Raw genomic sequence first — 22636 nt, 5'->3', positions numbered from 1 at the left:
AACATAAATGAATTTGCCAAACATAGTGTGTTTGAATGAATCTAGTGTTCCTGCTGGAAGGAGTCCGATCTGCTTTCCTTCCATTGTGGAACATCTTCAGCACTGAGGTTTTACTTTTTGTTTGGAGGCTCGACTGTTAACAGCTGAACCGTCTGTGACCTTTCAGGTGCAACCGGAGGGACGTGGACAGCACCAGCTACAAGGTGGAGGACCTGACGGAGGGAGACGAGTACGAGTTCAGGGTGGTGGCCTACAACGAGGCCGGACCCAGCCGACCGTCCACCACCGTTGGACCCATCGTCGTCCAGGACCAGACCTGTAAGACAAGCGCTCTAATAACATGCACGCCTGCATCATAGGAAGTCAGAGAATCCTTAATGTAAAAACCTGATTTTTTTGTGCTGCAGGCGCTCCGTCCATCGAGCTGAAGGAGTTCATGGAGGCCGAGCAAGGCTCCGACATCAGCATCGTGGCCACGCTCCGCGGCTGTCCGTTCCCCACGCTCACCTGGTACAAGGCTCCGCCCCACAAGTCTGACGACAAGGCGGAGGTCCAGTACGACGAGCACATCAACAAGATGGTGTCCGACGACAGCTGCACGCTGCTCATCCAGCAGGGCAAGCGGCCCGACACCGGCCTCTACACGCTGGTGGCCTCCAACAGCCTCGGCAAGGCCTCCAAGGAGATGAGGCTCAACGTGCTCGGTATGGAACACCGACCACGGCCGGGTGATGGATCAGATAGCGCCACGTTTATCTGTTTGTTCAGCAGCTGAATAATAACAGTAATAACTTTCTTTATAGAGCACCTTTAACAACAAAAAAAAAAAAGAGTTTACAAAAAAATAAGACAACAAAACCAACAACAGAAAGCTCAGTGAGACAGTCAATACAATGAAAATATAATAAAATAAATAAAATAAAATAAATAAATTAAATAAAATAAAAAATGTAGTAAAATAATTTAGTAAAATCAACCAATAAAAATAAAACTGAATAAAACCAGATTAGCTTCCCACATCCTGACACATCTCATCATGTGATTATTCATCTGTTCATTGGATATTAAGCATTTGTTGATCTTTACCCAAACACGTAATAACAGTAATTCTATTTTCTACCAGGTCACTGAAAGAAGAACATCTTATTATTTCTCTTATTTTCACCCAGACTTAATTTTATTTTTGATTTTAGATTAAAGTAAATTAAAAATTAAAAAATGTTCAGCCTGAATGTCACTGAAACTGTTAAAGGAGAAAGATAAATCCTGTTTTATTAATAATTCTGTTATTATGACCATTAATGAACATGGTTAATATCAGACATATCACTTTATAATCCACTCTATACTTTCCACCCTGAAAATACATTCTTACACATTTGTGTTCCTCTTCTGCTTATTCAATGTTTTTAAATTAGATTTCTACATAAAAAATCTGTATTTTTCAAGACGAACATAAGCAGCAGTAACCGTGACTTAACGACTAACAGCATCAACATGTCAAAATAAGAGTTCAAATAAAGAGGAAACAAAAGATTCAGTAAATATGAGCTAAACTGTGAACATAACTCTAAAGCTAGACACCACACTGAACCTCCCTCTGAACTTGATGCTTTTCTTTCAGGCCGACCCGGTCCTCCCTCTGCTCCCATCAAGTTCGAGGAGATCGGCGCCGAGAGGATTACGCTGTCCTGGCTGCCTCCGAAGGACGACGGCGGCTCCAAAGTCACAAACTACGTGATCTGGAGGCGCGTCGCCAGCAGGAAGACCTGGGTCCCCGTCACCAACGAGCCCAAAGACCGGATCTGGACGGTGGAGAGTCTGATGGCCGGACACGAGTACGTGTTCCGGATCATGGCCCAGAACAAATACGGAGTCGGAGAGCCGCTGGACAGCGAGCCCGAGGTCGCCAGAAACCTCTACAGTGAGTTTCTGACAAATATAATGTTAAATACTTCAAACAGTCTCTCATAACGTTTATGTCAGGCCGATATCACATTAAGGTGTCTTAACTTTTCACATAAAAAAAACAAGTATAGTATTTTTACATAAATGTAACCAGGAGAGACACTAAAGTAACAGAGACACGTAAACAGATTACTGATGACTGACGTCTTTGGCTCTTTGGTTCAACCCTCTCACCTTCCATCCTCCCTTCAGCCGTCCCCGGTCAGTGTGAGAAGCCGACGGTCGCCGGCATCACGATGGACTCCATGACGGTCAGCTGGGAGGAGCCCGAGGACGACGGTGGCACGCCGATCAGCGGCTACTGGCTGGAGCGTAAAGAGACGACGGCCAAACGCTGGACCCGCGTCTCCCGAGACCCCATCCGTCCAATGGGCATGGGAGAGTCGTTCGTGGTCAGCGGACTGATTGAGGGCTCACAGTACCTGTTCAGGGTATCCGCCATCAATGCCGCAGGACCGGGACCTGCCAGCCCCCCCACAGACCCCATCTTCGCCAGAGACCCCATCTGTAAGAGTTGCACATGGAAATCACACAAGTTAATGTTTAAATACACAGAGCAGGAGGTTAACTGTCTGTCTCCTCCTGTAGCCCCGCCCTCTCCTCCGACCCCAAAGGTTTCTGATTGGACCAGGTCCACGGTGGACCTTGAGTGGATCCCTCCTCTGAAGGACGGAGGCTCCAAGATCATCGGATACTGGGTGGAGTACAAGGAGGAGGGCACAGAGGCCTGGGTCAAGGTGAGCTGATCTTTATATCGTCAGTGATCTCGGGACAGGACTTGGTTTTTAGAGAGAGCAACTTTATAAACTCCATGTTTGTGTTTTTTTAGGCCAAGGAAACGGAAATCCGTGGCACCCGACTTGTGATCGCTGGTCTGAAGACTGGCGGCAAATACAAGTTCAGGGTGACTGCGTTCAATGCTGCCGGTAACGGAGAGCCAGGAGAAGTCCCAGAGGTCCTGGAGGTCAACGACAGAAACAGTGAGTCGGTCTGAAAGTCTAAGACGGTTATAAACCTTCGATCTCTCAACAACGTCACCTTTATGCACGGATGCATCCTGTTTGGTGGTAACGTTGAGTTTCCTGCGCACAGTTCCCCCTGAGCTCGACCTGGACGCCTCCGTGAAGGAGCGGATGGTGGTCCATGCCGGCGGTGTGATCCGAATCATCGCCTACGTGTCGGGCCAGCCGACCCCGGAGGTCACCTGGAGCAGAGACGGAGCCGCGCTGCCTCCCGAGGCCAAAGTGGAGACGACAGCCATCAGCTCGTCTCTGGTGATCAAACCCTGCACCAGGAGGCACCTCGGCGTTTACACGCTGACCGCCAAGAACGCTGGAGGGGAGAAGACGAAGAACATCACCGTGGAAGTTCTGGGTAAAATACTGTCTTGACTACGCGTCTTGAGACTCTTTATCGATGTTGTTTTTTAAAGTAAAACCCGTTTGTGTCCTCCTTCAGACGTCCCCGGGGCCGTCGGCATCCCCTTCACCGCAGAGAACCTGACCACCGACTCCTGCAAGCTTAACTGGTTCTTCCCTGAGAATGACGGTGGCTCTCCCATCAGCAACTACGTCATCGAGAAGCGAGAGGCCGAGCGCAAGGCCTGGACGTCGCTGTCCTTCACTGCCAGCCGACAAAACGCTGTGGCTCACGGCCTCACCATCGGAAAGTCCTACTTCTTCAGAGTGGCCGCGGAGAACGCCATTGGCGTCGGACCCTTCATGGAGACCGCAGCCGAGCTCATTGTCAAGGAACCAATCAGTGAGTTTTAATTAAATCATGGTGACCCCTGGTCTCTGAAGGTCCAAGAGTTGAAAGATGAGATGATGAGTAAAGTCTTTCTGAATCAAAAAGCTGTGTTACAAAACATTTTAAGAATATTCAGAATAAGATTAAAGAGAATGAAGTCATTTTGGAAAAGTCAAGACTTTGAAGATAATTTCAACACAAAAGTTAGAACGTTAACAAAAGAATAAAGTCTTCATTTTGAAGGGTAATAATGGCAGAACTTGAATTTTTAGATAAGATAAAGTCTTAATTTTGTGATCTCTTTTTCCTCCGAGTTCTCCGATTAATCTCAGAACTGAACAGTTAAAGAATCCCTTAATGAGTTCCCATCTTCAGAGATAAAGAACCGTCTGTCTGTGCTCATCTCAGGTGTTCCTGACCGCCCCGAGGAGCTCGAGGTCACCAAGGTCACCAAGGATTTGATCAGCGTCACCTGGAAGGCGCCCAAGTTTGACGGCGGCTCAGAGATCACCATGTACATCCTGGAGGCGCGTATGATCGGTAAAGACAAGTTCACCAGAGTGACGAAGGAGACGCTGATGGAGAGGAAGTACACCTACGACGGCCTGAGGGAGGGAGAGACCTACGAGCTCAGGGTCCTCGCCGTCAACGAAGTCGGACCCAGCAAGCCGTCGTTCTCCACCAAACCGATCACCTGCAAGGACGAACTGGGTGAGGACCAGTGGTGTTTGTTTTGATAGTTTTTTAGGTTTGAGTTCATTGCTGTTAGAAATCTATAAAACTAAACTCTCAGAGACTCGACATATTGCTGTTAGAATTTAAGCAATTGTAGTTCAAACCAGTACCGTCAGCAGAATGTAAGACAAAGATGCAACAACCCAGTCACTGATTTAGGTGAATAGAAAAGGGGACAGAATCCTCACTGTTGACACTTTATTCTTGTCTTACAGAGCCGCCAACCATCGAACTGGACTTCCGCGATAAGATCATCATCCGTGTGGGAGAGAGCTGCCTGCTGCAGGGCCGCTACACCGGCAAACCATCCCCGTCCATCATGTGGTACCGAGACGACGAGGAGCTGAAGGCGGACAGACATGTCATGTTCAAGAACACGCTGACCACCATGTCGCTCGGCCTGATGAAGGTAGAGCGCGAGCACAGCGGCAGATACGTGGTGGTAGTGGAGAACAGCACCGGATCCAGGAAGGGAGTCAGCAACATCACGGTTGTCGGTATGTCTGCGGAACTCTCTAGAGGCTTATAAAAGCTAGTGTCCTCTGCAAAGAATCTATAGATGAGCTATGGATGAAGATGCAGCAACTAAATCATTTCATTTCATTGAATCGTTTATTTGAACTTTTGCTGATGTTCACTTGAGTTTCTGCTCAGGGTTCTGATGGCTGCAGAAGCAGAGTTGTGAGACATATGACCCCGCGTTGATACGATACCTGAGATTCAGTATCGGTGCCAAAATTACACCTAAATTGATCTTGAAACCTGAGAAATATAAACACAGTTTTCTATAAAACATAGAAGAAAGAAAGAAGACAGTGAAACTCAATGGATGTATAGGTGAAGATGCAGCAACACAATTATTGATTTAGATGAGAAATAGAAGGGCTCTAAAATAGAATATTGCTGCAAGCTCTACTCATTGAGGCTTGTACACACTGACGTTTCTTTCATCCCTGCAGACCGTCCAACTCCTCCTGTTGGCCCAGTGGTGTTTGAGGAGGTGCACAGGGAGTACATGGTGGTCTCCTGGAAACCTCCTCTGGACAGCGGCGGCGTCGACGTCTCCAACTATATCATCGAGAAAAGAGACACCAACAGAGAAGCATGGACCATGGTCACGTCTGCCTCCACCAAGACCATATGCAAGGTGGGTCAACCTAACTCCAGTTGGCTGTTGTGTTATTTTAGTTCTGGAGTCTATAAAGGTGTACCTGACCCCAGGAAGACCTGTTTTCTCCCAGTGGTGGGGGTTTGCTGAAATTCAGAGATGTTTACATGTGATTTGTTCCTCTCAGATCCCCAAGCTCACGGAGGGCAGGGAGTACATCATGAGGATCTTTGCTGAGAACATGTACGGCATCAGTGACCCTCTGGAGTCCGAGGAGATGAGAGCCAAAGATCTCTTCAGTACGTTTACTTTTCTCATGTTTCAGTTCTCCTAAACGCAATTCAGGAAATTCCATTTTTGATCAATTCAATTTGAGTTTATTTATGTTCATCACTGTGCAAAAATGTCCTTTTGAAAAATCACATTTATACAAAATAGGAATATATTTTATTTTCAAATTGATCTAATTCAACATTTTACGAATACAAAATTTAACAATAAAGATTTTCCTTTAAAATAATAGTGCAAAGAAAGACTGCATTCCTTTATAAAGAGAGCCCTGATAACCCAGTGTTCCTTCTGTGGCCCCCCTGCAGGAGTTCCTGAGGCCCCTGAGATGCCCACAGTCAGGGAGGTGTACGCCACCAATGCTCTGGTGCTGTGGAACCGGCCTCGCGACGGCGGGAAGCCCATCACCAACTATGTCCTTGAGAAGAAGGAGCCCACTGCAAAGAGGTGGTCCAGAGCCACCAGAGACCCACTGTACCCGGCCACTCAGTACCGAGTCCAGGACCTGGTCGAGGGCTGCGAGTACGAGTTCAGAGTGATGGCTGAGAACGAGCTCGGAACCGGAGACCCAAGTGTCCCCTCCAAACCCATCCTCGCCAAAGATCCCATCGGTCAGTGCAGCGCAAATTCATGCAAAATATATTCTACATTCATATTTGACTTTATTCTACATTCATATTTATTTGTGTCATACAATCTATATTTTATTTTGAAACCAGCTTTTTGTTTGTGCATAAAAACATTGACGTTTTTATTATACAAGTAATTTACAGTAAATGAAGATGAAACATTTGTCATTTAGCATTTCTGACTAGTATTTATTTAGTATTCTCTTTTCTTACGTCATGACTATATATATCTTCATAAACAACCACATTAGCATAGCTAATTAGGTTTAATATGTTGATATTGTTTTAACTCAAATGTCTTTCTCACTCTTTACAATTGCACTACATACGAAGTACAATTTAGATACACTTAATAACACTTAAACATTCTATTTCCAACTGGGAAGAGACCCCGGGGAAGACCCAGAACACGCTGGAGAGATTACATCTCCCAGCTGGCCTGGGAACGCCTCGGGATCCCCCAGAATGAGCTGGAACATGTTGCCGGTGAGAGGGAGGTCTGGGTTGGCCTGCTTGACCTGCTGCCACCGCGACCCGACCCCGGATAAGCGGTGGAAAATGGATGGATGGATGGCATTCTATTTCAAAGCTGTCACCATACTATAGCACAATATTAAAAACTAAGACAACAGCCAACCTCTGAAGACCTTGATGAGTCTTAAGATAATGCTTGTGTCGATGTTTTGTACCAAAGGTTTTGCCCGTTGATTTATGGTCTATGATGTGTTCTCCTCACAGTGCGTCCCAGCCCTCCAGTGACCCCCGAGGCCGACAATAAGACCAAAGACTCCGTCAGCCTGAAGTGGAAGTTGCCCCGTCATGATGGGAAGGGCCGGATCTTCGGCTACCTCGTCGAGTACCAGAAGCCCGGTGCCGTGGAGTGGAATCCGGCCAACGAGACCCCAGAGCAGTGCCCAGACCTCCACTACGTGGTGACGGGCCTGGCCGATGGACAGGACTACAACTTTAGGATCTTCACCGTCAATGCCGCCGGCAAATCTGACCCTGCATATGTGAAACAGACCATCAAAGTCCATGACAGACTGGGTAAGGGGTTCATTCAAACCTCCTCTGTTATTTCTCTAAAGCATAGCTTTAGTTTTTCAGAACAAATTCATTTTTATGTTTAGTTTAGCATTATTATTATTGGATGAGAGAAAAATATACATGAACATCCTTAGAACTGGTAAATCACATTCACTATACCATTTTACTTCAACTATCCCGCCACAGAGGAGCCGGAGTTGCTACTGGATGCCAACATGGCACGCGATCACCTGGCCATGCTGGGCACTGATATCACCCTGAGCGCCACCATTAAGGGAGTACCAACGCCCACCGTCAGCTGGAAGAAGAATGACGGTGACGTTCCTTCTCACATCACCGTCGCTGTCACCACCACCAACAGTAAAGTCTTCATCCCCAAGAGCGTCCGGGCCGACTCTGGCAACTACACCATCACTGTGGAGAATGCTGCTGGAAAGAAATCAGCAACCGTTGCCGTACTTGTTCTGAGTAAGTGAAAGATCCACCGACACAAATATGGGATTTGATCAGTTTTGAACACAAGAAACAATTTCTGGAGATGATGTTTGAATTTAGAAAAGCTTAAATTTGACTGAAACTCGCTTTTGTTTCCTCCAGACAAGCCGTCTCCTCCCAGAGACCTGGTGATCTCTGAAATAAACAGTGAGTCTGCCTACCTGACATGGAAGATTCCCGAAGACAATGGCGGTGCCGTCATCTCCCACTACGTCGTGCATAAGAAGGACGTGGCCGCCGAGCAGTGGGTTCCCGTCGCTGCATCCAATAAGAAGCTGAGTCTGATGGCCATGTACTTGATGGAAGGAATCCAGTACCTGTTCAGGGTGGCTGCTGAGAACCAGTTTGGCAGGAGTGACTATGTGGTGACCAGGTCACCCATCAAGGCTCTTGATCCTCTCTGTGAGTAAAAGTCATAACTATTTTGCCTATTATTTTAAACAAAATAATTATTTTTCATCACTTTGTGTAAATTGTGAAGCTTCTAAATCCAGAAGGCTCGACTCTTTGTGACTATCCACCGTGTCATTCTCAAGAGTGCTTCTGCACTTCCAAATAACGTTGTTTTTGGACATGTTTAAGATCCTCCTGGCCCACCCAAAAACCTGCACCACACTGATGCAGACAAGACAGAGGTGTGGTTGGCATGGGAGTGGCCCGACCGCACCGGTGGAAGTGAAGTCACCGGCTTCATTGTGGAGCACCAGGAAGAGGGACAGACTGACTGGGTCACATTCAAGACTGTCAGCAACAACCATGCCCACGTCACTGGTCTGGTGGAGGGCAAGACTTACCGCTTCAGGGTCAAGGCTCAGAACAACATCGGTGTGAGCAGTCCTGACACCAGCGTCCCTGTCACCTGTCAGGAAAAAACATGTAGGAAACATTATTCTTATGGAGCTGTTTCTCATTGCAAATGCTGTTCCTGTTCTCATGTACAGGCCTGAAAACATCATAATATTGTTTTTTTTCTTTTAGTGCCACCAACTATTGAAGTTGATGTGAAGCTTATTGAGGGTCTTGTTGTCAAAGCTGGTACAGCTATTGCCCTTCCAGCCAAGATGACAGGCATTCCCATTCCCACTGCCAAATGGATGACCGATGGCAAGGAAATCACATCTGAGGGCCGCCATAACATTGAGACAGCTGGATATTCTACCATCCTCGGTATCCCTGAGACCCAGAGAGGAGACACCGGAGAGTACACACTCACTGTGGCCAATCCTGCAGGTAGCAAGACCGTTGCCCTGCATGTCACGGTGCTGGATCTTCCAGGTCCACCCATTGGACCCATCAATATCTTGGAGGTTACCCCTGATTATATGATAATCCAATGGAGGGCACCCAAAGATGATGGTGGCACACCCATCACCAGCTACGTGGTGGAAAAGAAGGATGTGAAGAAGTCTTGGGAGCCCTGGTCTGTTGTTAGCTCCAGCGGCACCAGCACCAAGGCTAAGGTGTCCAGGCTGGAGAAGGGTCGTGAGTACATTGTCCGTGTCCGTGCAGAGAACAAGATTGGCTTCGGCGAAGGGCTTGAGAGTCCTCCCACTATTGCCAAACACATGTTTAACCCTCCTGGTCCACCAGGCCCGCCAGAGTGCTCTGATATCACTGAAAATGCTGTGACAGTGGAATGGACCCTGCCTGACTATGATGGAGGCAGCCCCATCAGTGGATATGTAATTGAACGCAGAGAAATGACAGGAAAGTGGATCCGTGTCAACAAAACACCGGTGCTGGACCTCAGATACAGAGTCTCAGGCCTGTTTGAAGGCAACAGCTACGAGTTCAGAGTATTTGCTGAGAACGTTGCTGGTATTAGCGGGCCCTCTCCCACCTCTGACGCCATCAAGGCCACTCGTGCCATCACCAAACCCGGACCCCCTGGCAATCTGAAATTGAAAGACTGGAGCAAGTCCTATGCTGACATCTGCTGGACCAAGCCTACAAGAGACGGAGGCAGTCCTATTCTGGGCTATGTTGTTGAGGTTCAGAAGTCAGGATACGCTCAGTGGGACAGAATCAACAAGAATCTTATCAAGATGTGTGCCTACAGAGTGCCAGGCCTCATTGAAGGAATGGAGTACAGGATTCGCATCAGAGCCACTAACAAGGTTGGAGACAGTGAACCCAGGGAGCTGGCTGAGACTGTCTTAGCAAAGGACATCCTGGTGCCCCCTGATGTCGTTGTCGACACATCCTGCCGTGACTCTCTGACTGTCAGGGCAGGTCAGATCATAAGTTTGATCACTAGAGTGAAAGGCAGACCAGACCCAGAGATCACATGGACCAAGGATGCCAGAGTCATATCCCGGGACAAGCGCATTGAGATGAAAAACAACTACCCTCTGTGTGAACTGGTCATCAGCGATGCCGTCAGGTCAGACTACGGTAAATATGCCATCAACGCCAAGAACAGTAGTGGACAGGCACAAGCCACCATTATTGTCAATGTCCTGGACACACCAGGGGCTTGCCAGAACCTGAGAGTGGCTTATGTGACCAAGAACTCCTGCATGGTTTCCTGGGAGAACCCTGAAGACAACGGAGGCACTGAGATCAACCAGTACATTATTGAGTGCCGTCAGCCCAGCCAGAGAGGATGGACTGTGGTGTCCAATGACTGCACCAAGCGCCAAATGAAGGCCCCTCTTACTGAGGGCTGTGAATACTTCTTCCGTGTCAGTGCAGAGAACAAGATTGGTGCTGGTCCAGCCATTGAAACCAAGACACCTGTGCTGGCAGTTGATCCCATTGAGAAGCCTGGTGAACCCATTGACTTCCAAATCTCTGAGATTGGCAAGACCTTCTGCTTCCTCAAGTGGAGGAAGCCAGACTATGATGGAGGTAGTCGTAACCTGGGTTATCATGTTGAGAAGAAACCAAAGGAGGCTGAGGAGTGGGAGAGGCTACATAAGGGTGCTATCAAGGAGACTTACTTCATGGCCGACAGGTGCATCGAAAACCAGCTCTATCAATTCAGAGTTCAGACTAAGAATGAGGGAGGCGAGAGTAACTGGGTGACCACACCTGAAGTCCTGGTTAAGGAACAGCTTGTGGAGCCTGAAATCAAGATAAAACTGGATGGAACACTCGTGGTCAAGGCAGGAGACTGCATTCCTATTGAGGCAACAGTGAAGGGCAAACCACAGCCTGATGTCAAATGGACCAGAGATGAGCGCACAGATGAGATAAGAAGGGGCCCCAGGCTTCAGATCGAAACTGGTGCTGACTTCTCAAAGCTGCTGCTTACCGGTGCCAGGCGCACTGACAGTGGTAAATATGTTGTTACTGCCTCAAACGCTGCAGGAACCAGTTCTGCTCATGCTAAGGTCAATGTACTGGATAGACCCGGCCCCATCAGCGACCTCAAGGTGTCTGGTATCACCATCGACAGATGCCATTTGGCATGGGAAATCCCAGAGGATGATGGTGGCTGCGATATCTACAACTACATTATTGAGAAATGTGAGACCAAGAGGGGAGTCTGGTCGGTCCACTCCAATGCTGTCATCACCAATAAAGCTAACGTCACCCGTCTCATTGAGGGTAATGAGTATATATTCAGAGTACGTGCTGAGAATAAGATGGGTCCTGGCCCTGCAGTGCAGAGTGAAGCCATTGTCGCCGGCACCCAGTTCAGTGTACCTGACGCTCCTGAGGCACCAGATGTCACCAAGATTGCCAAGGAAGAGATGACTGTGCAATGGTCAGAGCCCGAGAGAGATGGTGGAAAGTCAATCACAGGGTATCTGTTGGAGAAGAGGGAAGAGCATGCCGTTAGGTGGTCGCCTGTCAAAAAGGATCCGATCCCTACAACTCGTTTCACAGTTGCTGGACTCCTGCCCCTCCATGACTACCAGTACAGAGTCAAGGCTGTCAATGAAATTGGCATTGGAAGCCCAAGTAAGCCTTCACGTGCCATCACTGCCAAGGACACAGTTGGTATGTACCCAATAATACATTTTTCATTGTGTTCACATGTTAACAAATGTAGCTCATGGTGGGATGCGCAAAATCCACGGCTTGATCATTAAACATATTTATGTCTTCTTACAGAGCCTCCTGCACCTCCTACCAACATGAAGGTCCTGGACAGCACCAAGTCCTCCATCACCCTGGGCTGGACCAAGCCTGTATCCGATGGTGGAGCTCCCCTCATCGGCTACGTTGTGGAGATGAGGGCGCAGGGAAGTGCCAAGAAAGGAGATGATGGTTGGAAGAGGTGCAACGTGGCAGCTCAGCTGGTCATGTGCGAGTTCACAGTCTCAAGTCTGGATGACCAGCTTGTGTATGAGTTCAGAGTGTCAGCTCAGAACCAGGTGGGCATGAGCCTGCCCTGTGACCTGGAGGGTGGTGTGATCCCCAGGGAGATTCTAGGTGAGTACTTTGTTGAATTGTAATTGCTTTTATGATAACTAGATGAGGTCGTAGTCCCACTCAATAATATGGTGGAGTAACTAAAGATTAACATCAATATGTGATCTGTAATTGCAACATCAAGCTGACAACTGCACTGTTCCTTCCAACAGAGGCACCAGAGTTTGACTTGGACGCAAATTTGAAACAGGGCCTGACGGTGAGAGCCGGTTGTCCCATCAGACTATGCGCCACCATCAGGGGTAGACCACCTCCCACGGTCACTTGGAGGAGGATGGGTATTGACAACGTGATCAGGAAGGGAAAAGTCGACATCATTGACACCATGACTTTCCTGGTCATCCCCGACAGCACCCGCGATGACTCTGGCAAATACTGCCTGACACTTCGCAATCCTGCCGGAGAGAAGGCTATGTTTGTCAACGTTAAGGTTCTGGGTAAGTCCTGGTTCTCTTTTAATTGTGCTGATAAGCTCAACAATCACAAACATTGCTTAAGTCATGTAACAGCGGAATCAAAACAAAATCCAAATGTCATGATGTATTTTTCCTGACAGACACTCCGGGACCTGTGATGAATCTGGAAGCTACCGACATCAAACAGACATCAGCCATGCTGTCCTGGAGTCCTCCAGAGGTCGACGGTGGCAGCGAAGTCACTCACTACATTGTTGAGAAGCGCGAGATCGACCGCAAGACGTGGGCAACTGTCAAGGCCGAAGTTGAGAAGGATAAGATTCCCTTCAAAGTCAGCGGTCTCATGCCAGGCACCGAGTACTACTTCAGAGTCACAGCAGTCAACGAGTATGGTTCTGGAGTTCCTAAGGTGTCACCCACTTCCTACCTGGCCTCTGATCCTGTCAGTACGTATCATCTCTTAGTCACACAATGTGACACCAGAACTCAGAGCCCAGCTTACAGCCTCACCCTTTTCTTTTTCATCCGTCATTAGAACCACTTGAACACACCTCTCTGTTTTAATTTTTCAGGCAAGCCCGATCCTTGTGAGAAGATTGAGGTTCTGGAGATCACTAAGAACAGTGCCACAGTTGGCTGGGTGAAGCCCGCAAGAGATGGTGGTGCCAAGATTGATGGTTATGTCATTGAATACATCGAGGTCAAACCTCCTCCAGAGCCTCCAGCACCTGTGGAGGTTTGTCTTGTGATAAAAAAAATTCTCTGACTGTTGCAATCATTTGTTGATTACATTTTCAAATCTGTTCTGTTTTGTTATTGTACTTCAAGTATTTAAGTTAGGATGCATGTGCTAAAAAACCCAATCCTCCCTGCCATTTTACAAATACATATGATATTATAGAATTTAGTAATTTAAGCTTTTTTATATTATTGAGTACATTTTAAAGTATTACTCTTCAACCATCAATTTGCCACAGGTTCCAGAGGGAGAGCAAGCTCCTCCACCACCTCCACCGCCTCCCGTGGTAGAGGAGGATGTAGAACCTGTAAGAGAAGTGTGGAACGCCTACACTACAGTGAAAGGTTTGACAATCAGCATCAGCGGCCTGAAGGAGGGCAAGAGGTACAAGTTCAGAGTGGCTGCTAAGAACATCATGGGCCAGAGCTCGTTCACTGAGACCAGGCAGCCAATCGAGATCAAGGAACAGATGTGTAAGTTATTGCATCAGATTAATAAAAGACCATTAACTCATGATCAGCACTTAATTATTAATGGTTACTGTACTTTTGATACCAGTAGCATGTAGCACAGTGATATACAGGAATATCACTACATATGTACACTATTTATTATCTCAAAGCTGCTCTCAGCTTCCCTAGATAATATCTCTAATGAATGAAATTGTCCACACCTGCAGTGGAGCCAAAGATCGTCATGCCAGAGACAGTGAGCGCCAAAGCCAGAGCCAAGCTCAGAGTGGAGGCGCTGGTTTCCGGAAAACCCACTCCGACCTGCAAGTGGATGCGTGGTGAGGATGCAGTGGTCCCGTCCAGCCGTCTGGCCGTGCACCAGTCTGGCAGCATATGTGTCCTGATCATCAAAGACGTGTCAAGGACTGACAGCGGAGAGTACAGCCTGGTGGCTGAGAACAGCTCCGCAAAGGTGGTAGAGTCTCTGAAGATGATCATTAGAGGTCAGTTTTACTCACAATTAGATAATGTGACGAAAAGGAAAAAAGTTAGAAGACAAAATGACTTGGCGTGATGGAGATTCTTCATGTTTAAATCCGACTTTTCTGTGTTTCAGACATCCCCGGTGCTCCCGAAGGCCCCGTAGAGATCAGCGACATCGACTCCGACGCCTGCTCCCTGTCCTGGCACAAACCACTGGAGGACGGAGGCAGCAATATCACCAACTATGTGGTGGAGAAATGCGATGTGACTAGAGGCGACTGGGTGATGGCAACCTCTTCTGGTCAGAAAACCAGTTGCAGGCTTGGGAAACTCGTCCCTGGGAAGGAGTATGCGTTCCGTATCCGTGCTGAGAACCGCTTCGGGGTGTCAGACCCTATTCAGTCTGACAGGATGGTTGCAAAGTTCCCCTTCGGTAAGTGAATTATGTCATCATTGCAGTCCTTGATTAGCTTCAGATGTTAGCATCTGGCTAAAGTTGACAGGTTGTATCATTATAGACAATATTCATTTTTTTTGTTTTTTTGTCACCAGATGTTCCGAGTGAGCCTCTCAACTGTCGTATAAACAAGACCAACAAGGACTGTATGTTTGTTGCCTGGGATAAGCCCGAGAGCGACGGCGGCAGTCCCATCACAGGTTACTACATCGAGCGTAAGGAGAGGAACAGCCTGCTGTGGGTGAAGGCCAACGACAATGTAGTACGCACCACTGAGTACCCATGTGCTGGCCTCATCGAGGGCCTGGAATACACTTTCAGAGTGTCCGCCATCAACCGTGCTGGCCAGGGCAAACCAAGCAAGAAGACCGACTTTGTCACGGCTAGAACGCCTGTTGGTACGTTTGTCACCAACACAACAACCCCCACGTAACAAGCTTTATTCTATTCATTTCATCCTGTTTCCTGACTTGTGCATATTTGATTCTTTTTCTCACAGATACTCCAGGTAAACCTGAGATCCTGGATGTTACCAAGAGCTCGGTCACTCTGGTTTGGACCCGTCCCAAGAATGACGGCGGAAGCAAAATCATTGGCTACTACGTTGAGGCCATGCGGGTGCCAGGAGACTTCTGGATACGTTGCAACACCAGCAGCCAGAATGTCCCAAGAGAGGAGTACACGGTGACTGGTCTGGAGAGAGACTTGCAGTACCAGTTCAGAGTCATCGCCAAAACCGCTGTCAATATAAGCAAACCCTCTGAGCCCACAGACCCTGTCTTGGTCTGTGCTGAGAATGGTGAGAGGTTCAATCACTACAATCACAACATTACTGTATTTTCAGCTAAACTACTAAGCTTGTGACTTTGAAACTAAAAGCTAAAGATTCTCTCACAGATCTGAGTCTTAACTTTTTTGTCGTTGTTACAAACACAGTTCCTCCGAGGGTGGAGGTCAACGCTAAGATGCAGAAAGGTTTGAAGGTGAAGGCCGGAGCCACAATCCTCCTGGAGGCCGAGGTGTTCGGTAAGCCGATGCCCAGAGTGACGTGGAAGAGAGCTGATGACAGCCTGAAATCAGGTGAAGGACAGATCATCACCCACGAGAGGAATCGCTTCCAGCTGGAGATGTCGGCGGTCATGAAGGAGCACACAGGAACATACACCATCCTGGCCGAGAACGCTAGTGGCTCCAAGACTGCCGAAATCCAGGTCAACGTGCTGGGTGAGTGCTTTCATCTTTTCTTTAGAAATGTCTGTTGGAACTCTACCAATATATAAGTTAACGGTTTTTACAGTCTAATAGCTGTATTCACATTAATGCATGATGGGCACACAGCTTCACCGTCAACACCTTGTGCTCAGTTGGGTGACATTTCATTATTTCGTGTCTCCCTAGATGTGCCTGGCCCTCCTGCCAGTGCCAAATGTGTTGAGGTGTTTGCCACCAGAATCAAGATGTCCTGGGAGCCTCCTCTGAAGGACGGTGGCGCTCCCATTAGCAACTACATTGTGGACAAGCGTGAGACCAACAGAGCCAACTGGGCCCAGGTCTCCGCCAAGATCAAAGGCGATGTCCTTGAGTTAAATGTGGAGAAGCTGATTGAGAGTCACGAGTACCAGTTCCGAATCCGTGCTGAGAACACATGGGGAGTCGGAGACCCCCTCATCACCAACCCCGTCATCGCCAAGAACCCATTCAGTGAGTCATTACCACCATTCTCTCTGGGTTTTGCTTTACAACATCAATGGCAGTGACGAATATTAGAAATCAGTGCTACAGTTTAAACTGGGTCTCATACTGCCATGTAAGTTTGATAAGTGGCAGCTACACCAAACCAGCTTACTTTTCACGCATATTCTGTCAACATCTAAAGCTTCTCATCACACTGAGTCCAGACTTGGTTGCTTATTTGAAACTTGAAATACTAAATTTGATATCTAAACTAAACCCTGAACTGTGATGTCAATTCCAGCTGTCCCAGGCCCTTGTGAGGCCCCAGTGATCACCAATGTGACCAGACATCGTATGACAGTGAGTTGGAAGGAGCCTGCCGATGATGGAAAGTCCACCATCCTGGGCTACATGCTGGAAAAGAAAGAGGTCAAGGACATAAACTGGACCAAATTTACTAGGAAGCCCATGACAGAGAGGAGCCTGGAAGTCACAGGCCTCACAGAGGGAGCCGACTACGAGTTCAGAGTCCGTGCCGTCAACGTGGCAGGAGAGGGCAAACCCAGCGAGCCCTCTGCTGGCACCACTGCACAGAATCCTATCAGTGAGTAACCTCACACAACTTTGCATAGTTTATTTTCTTACTGAAATAAAAGATTCTCTGTATGTAAACTAACCTGTGTAAATGTGCTCTTCCCCAGCTCCTCCTGGCCCTGTTGTGAACCCCAGTGTGACAGACACAACCAACAGCACCATCAGCCTCACCTGGACCGCGCCCGCCAACAATGGTGGAAGTCCCATCCTTGGATACTTGGTGGAGTGCAAGAGGACCGACACCACAGACTGGATCCGTTGCAACGTCCCCAGGAACCTGCAGGACACCAGCTACACCATCCAGAACCTCATTCACAAGGCCGAGTACCAGTGCCGAATCACTGCTGTCAACAAGGTCGGCTTCAGCGAGCCAGTTGAAGTACCCGGCAAGCATGTTGCCAAGGACATCATGAGTACGTATGATTTCAATTTCTTCAACTGCATTTATTTTTTAAGTAGAACAACATATCATCGACATAACAAGGTATACAAGATACAACCTGTGTTTCTCAGTTATCTCAAAGTTTAGCTGGATTATAACCATCATGTTGGCCCAAATCAAAAGGTTGTGGTGTATTTCAATTGACAACATAGAATAGTTAATATACACTGTATCACTTGAGCAAAGCATTGTATTATAATCATGTTGTTATGATAAAAGAGCACACAATGAGCAGTTTTTGCTCCATTTTCATGTATAATATGAGGCTTTAACAGAAAAGACAACAATAGAAACAGAATAAGATAACAATAAGAGCCTTATCTCACACAGTCACACATCAAACTATCCTCTTTGTGTGTTCATGCAGTTCCTCCCGAGGCAGAGCTGAGTGCGCAGCTGAAGGAAGGCCTGGAGCTGCGTGCTGGTGCCACCATGAGGCTGCATGCCATCATCAAGGGCACTCCCATTCCCAAGAGCACCTGGGCAAAGATGAACACCAACATCAAGGACCGCCTGGGCGTTGTCATAAAATCCACCAACACTGACTCCCTGGTGGTGGTGGAGAATGTCAACAGATATGATGCTGGCAAATACATTCTGAGCCTGGAGAGCTTGGCTGGCATAAAGGTGTACACCGTTGTGGTCAAGGTTATTGGTGAGTGAAGGACTTTCATAGTTTATTCACTAAGTGGATGCATTCGTCTCAGTTTGCTTGCATTGACTGTACTCTGCAGAGACTGACTGACTAGCCACTCGTGGATGGAAACACCAGGAAAAGGAATATGTTCTCGGTTCAGGTTTATATGTTAAGAGACACTGTTATGACGTGATGTTGTATCTCTCCAGATACTCCCGGACCACCAGTCAACCTGATGGTGAAGGAGTCAAACAAAGACAGCGCCTCCATCTACTGGGACATTCCTCTGATTGACGGTGGCTTTGAAATCACCCACTACATCGTGGAGAAGCGTGACACTGAGAGGAAGGCCTGGTCCATCGTCTCCAACAACTGCACCAAGACATCGTTCAAGTTGGAGGACCTGGACGCAGGACGGTGCTACTGCTTCAGAGTGTCAGCAGTTAACCAGCTCGGTACTGGAGAGTGTTGCGAGACAGCTGACTCAGTCAAAGCATCTGGTGGGTTTGATGATAGCAGATTTTGTGCTTCTTTTGTTTTTTGTTCTTGCAAATATTATACTCACTGCGCTAAATTTGTACTTTTCCAGAGGAGCCTGGGCCGGTCATGGACTTCAAGACTCTGCTGGTTACCAAGTACTCTTGCACTCTAAGCTGGAAGAAACCCCTCACCGATGGTGGCAGTCGCATCATCTGCTACGTGCTGGAGGTTCTCAATGGTGACGACAAGTACAAGGAGCTAATGAGGTCCAAGAACATGCAGTACAGCGCCAAGGACCTAGTGGAGGGCAGAGAGTACAACTACAGAGTCAAGGCTGTGAATGACTCAGGAGAGAGTCCAGTCAAGAAGCTGTTAGTGGTCGCCAAGGACCAGATCAGTAAGTCCCTATTCATAAAAGTTACCGAGAAATAACTATTGAGGAATTGTTAAAAGGTTCTCAATTCTTAATTCAGAGCATAGAGTTTGCCTCTACGCGGCTCTCAACATGGTGATGGCTGAGCCAGTGGGTAGCAGCAAACAGTGTTTACCTGAGGGAGAACTAGGGAGGATTAGTCCTCTATATATTTACATAGATAATAGTTGTTTGGTGAGATATTAATAATCTAAATATAATTTAGAGAACCTTTAAAGTACCATTTTGAAATAATCATTCCTTCTCTCTGCAGTTCATCCCAGCTGTGACTTGAGGGAGCTGCCCGACATGTGTTACATTGCCAAGGAGGGCAGTACCGTCCGTCTAAAGATCCCGATCATCGGCAAACCTACTCCCAAGGTCTCCTGGAAGAAGGGAGACGAGGAAAACCTGACAGACACCGGCCGAGTGTGCGCAGAGTCTTCTGCAGTCAACACCACCCTCCTGATCAGGGACTGCCAGAGGAGTGATGCTTCCAAGTACACCATTACCCTGAGGAACAGTGCTGGAAGCAAGGAGTCAACTATCTTCATTAGGTAGGAATCAAACTGTAGCAGGGCAGAGAAAATCATTGAACATGAAGAATAAGTGCATATTATATCCATACATTACTGGCTGTGTATAAAAAAAAGCAACAAAGGTAGAAAAAGACTTCAATGTTTGTCTCCTTTCAGGGTGGTGGGTAAACCTGGCATTCCTATCGGACCCATTAAGTTCAAAGATGTTACGGCCGATGGTGCTACGCTGAAGTGGGTCGCTCCTAAGGATGACGGTGGCTCAGAGATCACAAATTACATCCTAGAAAAGAGGGACTCAGTCACCAATATGTGGGTCACCGTGTGCTCCACTGTGGAGACCAACACCATGAGGGTGACGGGTCTCCATGAGGGCACAGAGTACATCTTCAGAGTCTGTGCTGAGAACAAGTACGGTGTTGGAGAGGGACTCAAGTCTGATCCAATCATTGCCAAACATCCATTCAGTAAGTGACTTAAACTAATATTTTAAAAGCTGGATGTTTAAATGTTGAACTTAGAAATTGAGTTTGCTCTGACTGTACAATATCGCTGTTTTCCTACAGATGTTCCCGATGCTCCTCTTCCACCTCAGATCATGAGCATGCGCCACAACTCTGCTTACCTGGCTTGGTCTGACCCCAGGAAGACTGGAGGATCTCCCATCACAGGTGCAGTCAGCTAGAACATTTCACTTACCTGTCAAGCATCTGTTATTTTGTATTATTTGACATAAATTGATTCTCATGTCACTTTGAATCTAGGCTAATTTTGAAAAACTAAATCTAGTTGCTGAAAAAGTTGCAAAATCTAGCAAGAAGTTCTCCACGTCGTCAACACTAGGAGCCTCCCTCCAAAATGGTCATTATGAACGTGAACAACTAACATGGCTGTTGTTAGTACGCAATGAGTGAATGGACAGAAGAAGTGCAGGCAGGTCAACAGGCAGGTAGCGCGTCCAATCATCACAGTCTTTCTGAATGAAATGATTGGACAGCTTCTTACACTCCTGCGACAGCCACAGATTTTCTTATTTTTCTAGTCAGAGCCATTTGATTCATTGATTGCTTTCAGGATGTAATGAGAATTTCAAAAACAGATTACCAACCCTGCCTTCAATGTGAAATGGAGCTTGATGTTGATTTTGTTTCAGGCTACCATGTTGAGTTCAAGGAGAGGAACAGCATGTTGTGGAAGAGAGCGAGCCCGTCTGCCTTGAGGATGAGGGAACACAAGGTCACTGGGCTGACTGAAGGTCTGGAATACGAGTTCAGAGTCATGGCAAACAACCTGGCTGGCATTGGCAGACCAAGTGCTCCCACCGATCCACAGGTGGCCTTGGATCCCATTGGTAAGTTTAAGAGTGGCAACAAGTTATAAAAATTAATCATTCTGGAAAATATGCAACAATCATTAATATATTTGTGTCTGTATCATTAGATGCCCCTGGGAAACCTGATGTGATCAGCATCACCAGAAGCACCGTGACCCTGCAGTGGACCGAGCCACAGTTCGATGGCGGCCACAGAATGACTGGCTACATCGTTGAGAGGCGCGACCTGCCCTCTAAGATCTGGGTGAAGGCCAACAACGTCAATGTTGTGGATCCTGCATTCACTGTCACCGATTTGCAGGAGGGCTGCAAATATGAGTTCAGAATCAGGGCAAAGAATTCCTCTGGTGCCATCAGCCCGCCATCCGAGCAGACAGATACTATAATCTGCGCAGATGAATATGGTGAGATATAAAACTACCACTAAAATGTTGTCTCACTCGCATCTCAATATACCTTCAACGATTATCTTGCCATGATGCATGATCAATGAAGTCTTTCCTATTTTGTCCAACAGCTGCCCCAACCATTATTATTGAAGCTCAGGTGAAGGAGGGTCTGACTGTTCGAGCCGGTGACACTATTGTCATCACTGCCACAAGCATTTTAGGCAAACCTGCGCCAACCTCATGCTGGTCAAAGGGAGGAAAGTATTTCAAACCCTCTGATCTTGTTCATATTGAGACCACTGCAACTTCCTCCACTCTGTCCGTCAAGTATGCCGGCAGGAAGGACTCTGGGGAGTACATCATCACTGCCAGCAATCCCTTTGGTGTAAAGGAAGAAACCGTCAAAGTCACAGTTCTGGATGTTCCTGGAGTTCCTGGACCCATTGAAACCAGTGGTGTCTCCTCTGAAAAGGTGACTCTTACTTGGACAGCTCCTATGGAAGATGGAGGCTCTCCTATCAAGTATTACACCCTTGAGAAGAGAGAAACCACCCGCCTGCTCTGGACTATCCTGGAAGAGAAGGTCATCGACTGTCACTATGTCGCCAACAAGCTCATCCAAGACAATGAGTACTTCTTCAGAGTCTCTGCTGTTAACCAGTACGGTGCCAGTGAGCCATCTCACTCTGAGGCAGTCAAGATGGTTGACAGATTCGGTATGTGCAGTTAGTTCATGTTTCTCAATTCATCTTACATCCTACATTTGTGCTTCATTTTTATACAGATCAAATGTCTCTGGAAGAGGAACACAGACTTTGATTCATGAATGTGTTTCTTCTAATTTTGCATGTAGGTCCTCCTGGTCCACCGTCTAAACCAGAAGTTGATAAAGTTGATGGACATTCAGTCACTGTGACCTGGAGGAGACCAGCCGAGGATGGAGGAAGTGACATCATAGGTTACTGTGTTGAGAAGAAGGAGAAAAAGGGCATGAGATGGGTCAGGGCATCCAAGAAATCCATTGCTGAGCTCAGTTGTGATGTCAGCGGTCTCACTGAGGGCATCGAGTACGAGTTTCGTGTCCTTGCTGAGAACAGAGCAGGCTTTGGAGAGCCAAGTGAACCATCTATGCCTGTCAGAACAATAGTTTTTGCCTGTAAGTAAAAAGAGTGTTTCAGCTGTGGAAAACA

General features: G+C 47.4%; 1 protein-coding gene across 1 annotated transcript in view; it reads left to right on the top strand.

Annotated features, from left to right (window-relative positions):
* LOC116399814 (titin-like) overlaps nucleotides 1-22636 on the top strand; it is a 118281-nt gene that overhangs the window by 49602 nt on the left and 46043 nt on the right. Inside the window, 41 exon segments of the mRNA XM_031877234.1 lie at nucleotides 167-318; nucleotides 408-704; nucleotides 1625-1924; nucleotides 2161-2475; nucleotides 2557-2705; nucleotides 2798-2948; nucleotides 3061-3342; nucleotides 3427-3729; nucleotides 4126-4428; nucleotides 4668-4949; nucleotides 5412-5599; nucleotides 5748-5859; nucleotides 6157-6459; nucleotides 7216-7524; nucleotides 7711-7992; nucleotides 8122-8421; nucleotides 8602-8895; nucleotides 8998-11967; nucleotides 12082-12402; nucleotides 12555-12839; nucleotides 12959-13264; nucleotides 13391-13554; nucleotides 13796-14030; nucleotides 14237-14512; nucleotides 14626-14925; nucleotides 15045-15347; nucleotides 15449-15748; nucleotides 15886-16173; nucleotides 16348-16650; nucleotides 16925-17227; nucleotides 17325-17630; nucleotides 18027-18314; nucleotides 18506-18796; nucleotides 18886-19173; nucleotides 19463-19745; nucleotides 19884-20191; nucleotides 20291-20395; nucleotides 20878-21075; nucleotides 21165-21461; nucleotides 21575-22162; nucleotides 22300-22602. Coding sequence (XP_031733094.1) covers nucleotides 167-318; nucleotides 408-704; nucleotides 1625-1924; nucleotides 2161-2475; nucleotides 2557-2705; nucleotides 2798-2948; nucleotides 3061-3342; nucleotides 3427-3729; nucleotides 4126-4428; nucleotides 4668-4949; nucleotides 5412-5599; nucleotides 5748-5859; nucleotides 6157-6459; nucleotides 7216-7524; nucleotides 7711-7992; nucleotides 8122-8421; nucleotides 8602-8895; nucleotides 8998-11967; nucleotides 12082-12402; nucleotides 12555-12839; nucleotides 12959-13264; nucleotides 13391-13554; nucleotides 13796-14030; nucleotides 14237-14512; nucleotides 14626-14925; nucleotides 15045-15347; nucleotides 15449-15748; nucleotides 15886-16173; nucleotides 16348-16650; nucleotides 16925-17227; nucleotides 17325-17630; nucleotides 18027-18314; nucleotides 18506-18796; nucleotides 18886-19173; nucleotides 19463-19745; nucleotides 19884-20191; nucleotides 20291-20395; nucleotides 20878-21075; nucleotides 21165-21461; nucleotides 21575-22162; nucleotides 22300-22602 — 13931 coding nt within the window.

Source organism: Anarrhichthys ocellatus, unplaced genomic scaffold, assembly GCF_004355925.1.
Source record: "Anarrhichthys ocellatus isolate YVR2014 unplaced genomic scaffold, GSC_Weel_1.0 scaffold130, whole genome shotgun sequence".
In the NCBI taxonomy this organism is placed as follows: domain Eukaryota; kingdom Metazoa; phylum Chordata; class Actinopteri; order Perciformes; family Anarhichadidae; genus Anarrhichthys; species Anarrhichthys ocellatus.
Note: the sequence above shows the minus strand (reverse complement) of the source record. Positions and strands in the feature narration are given on the sequence as shown.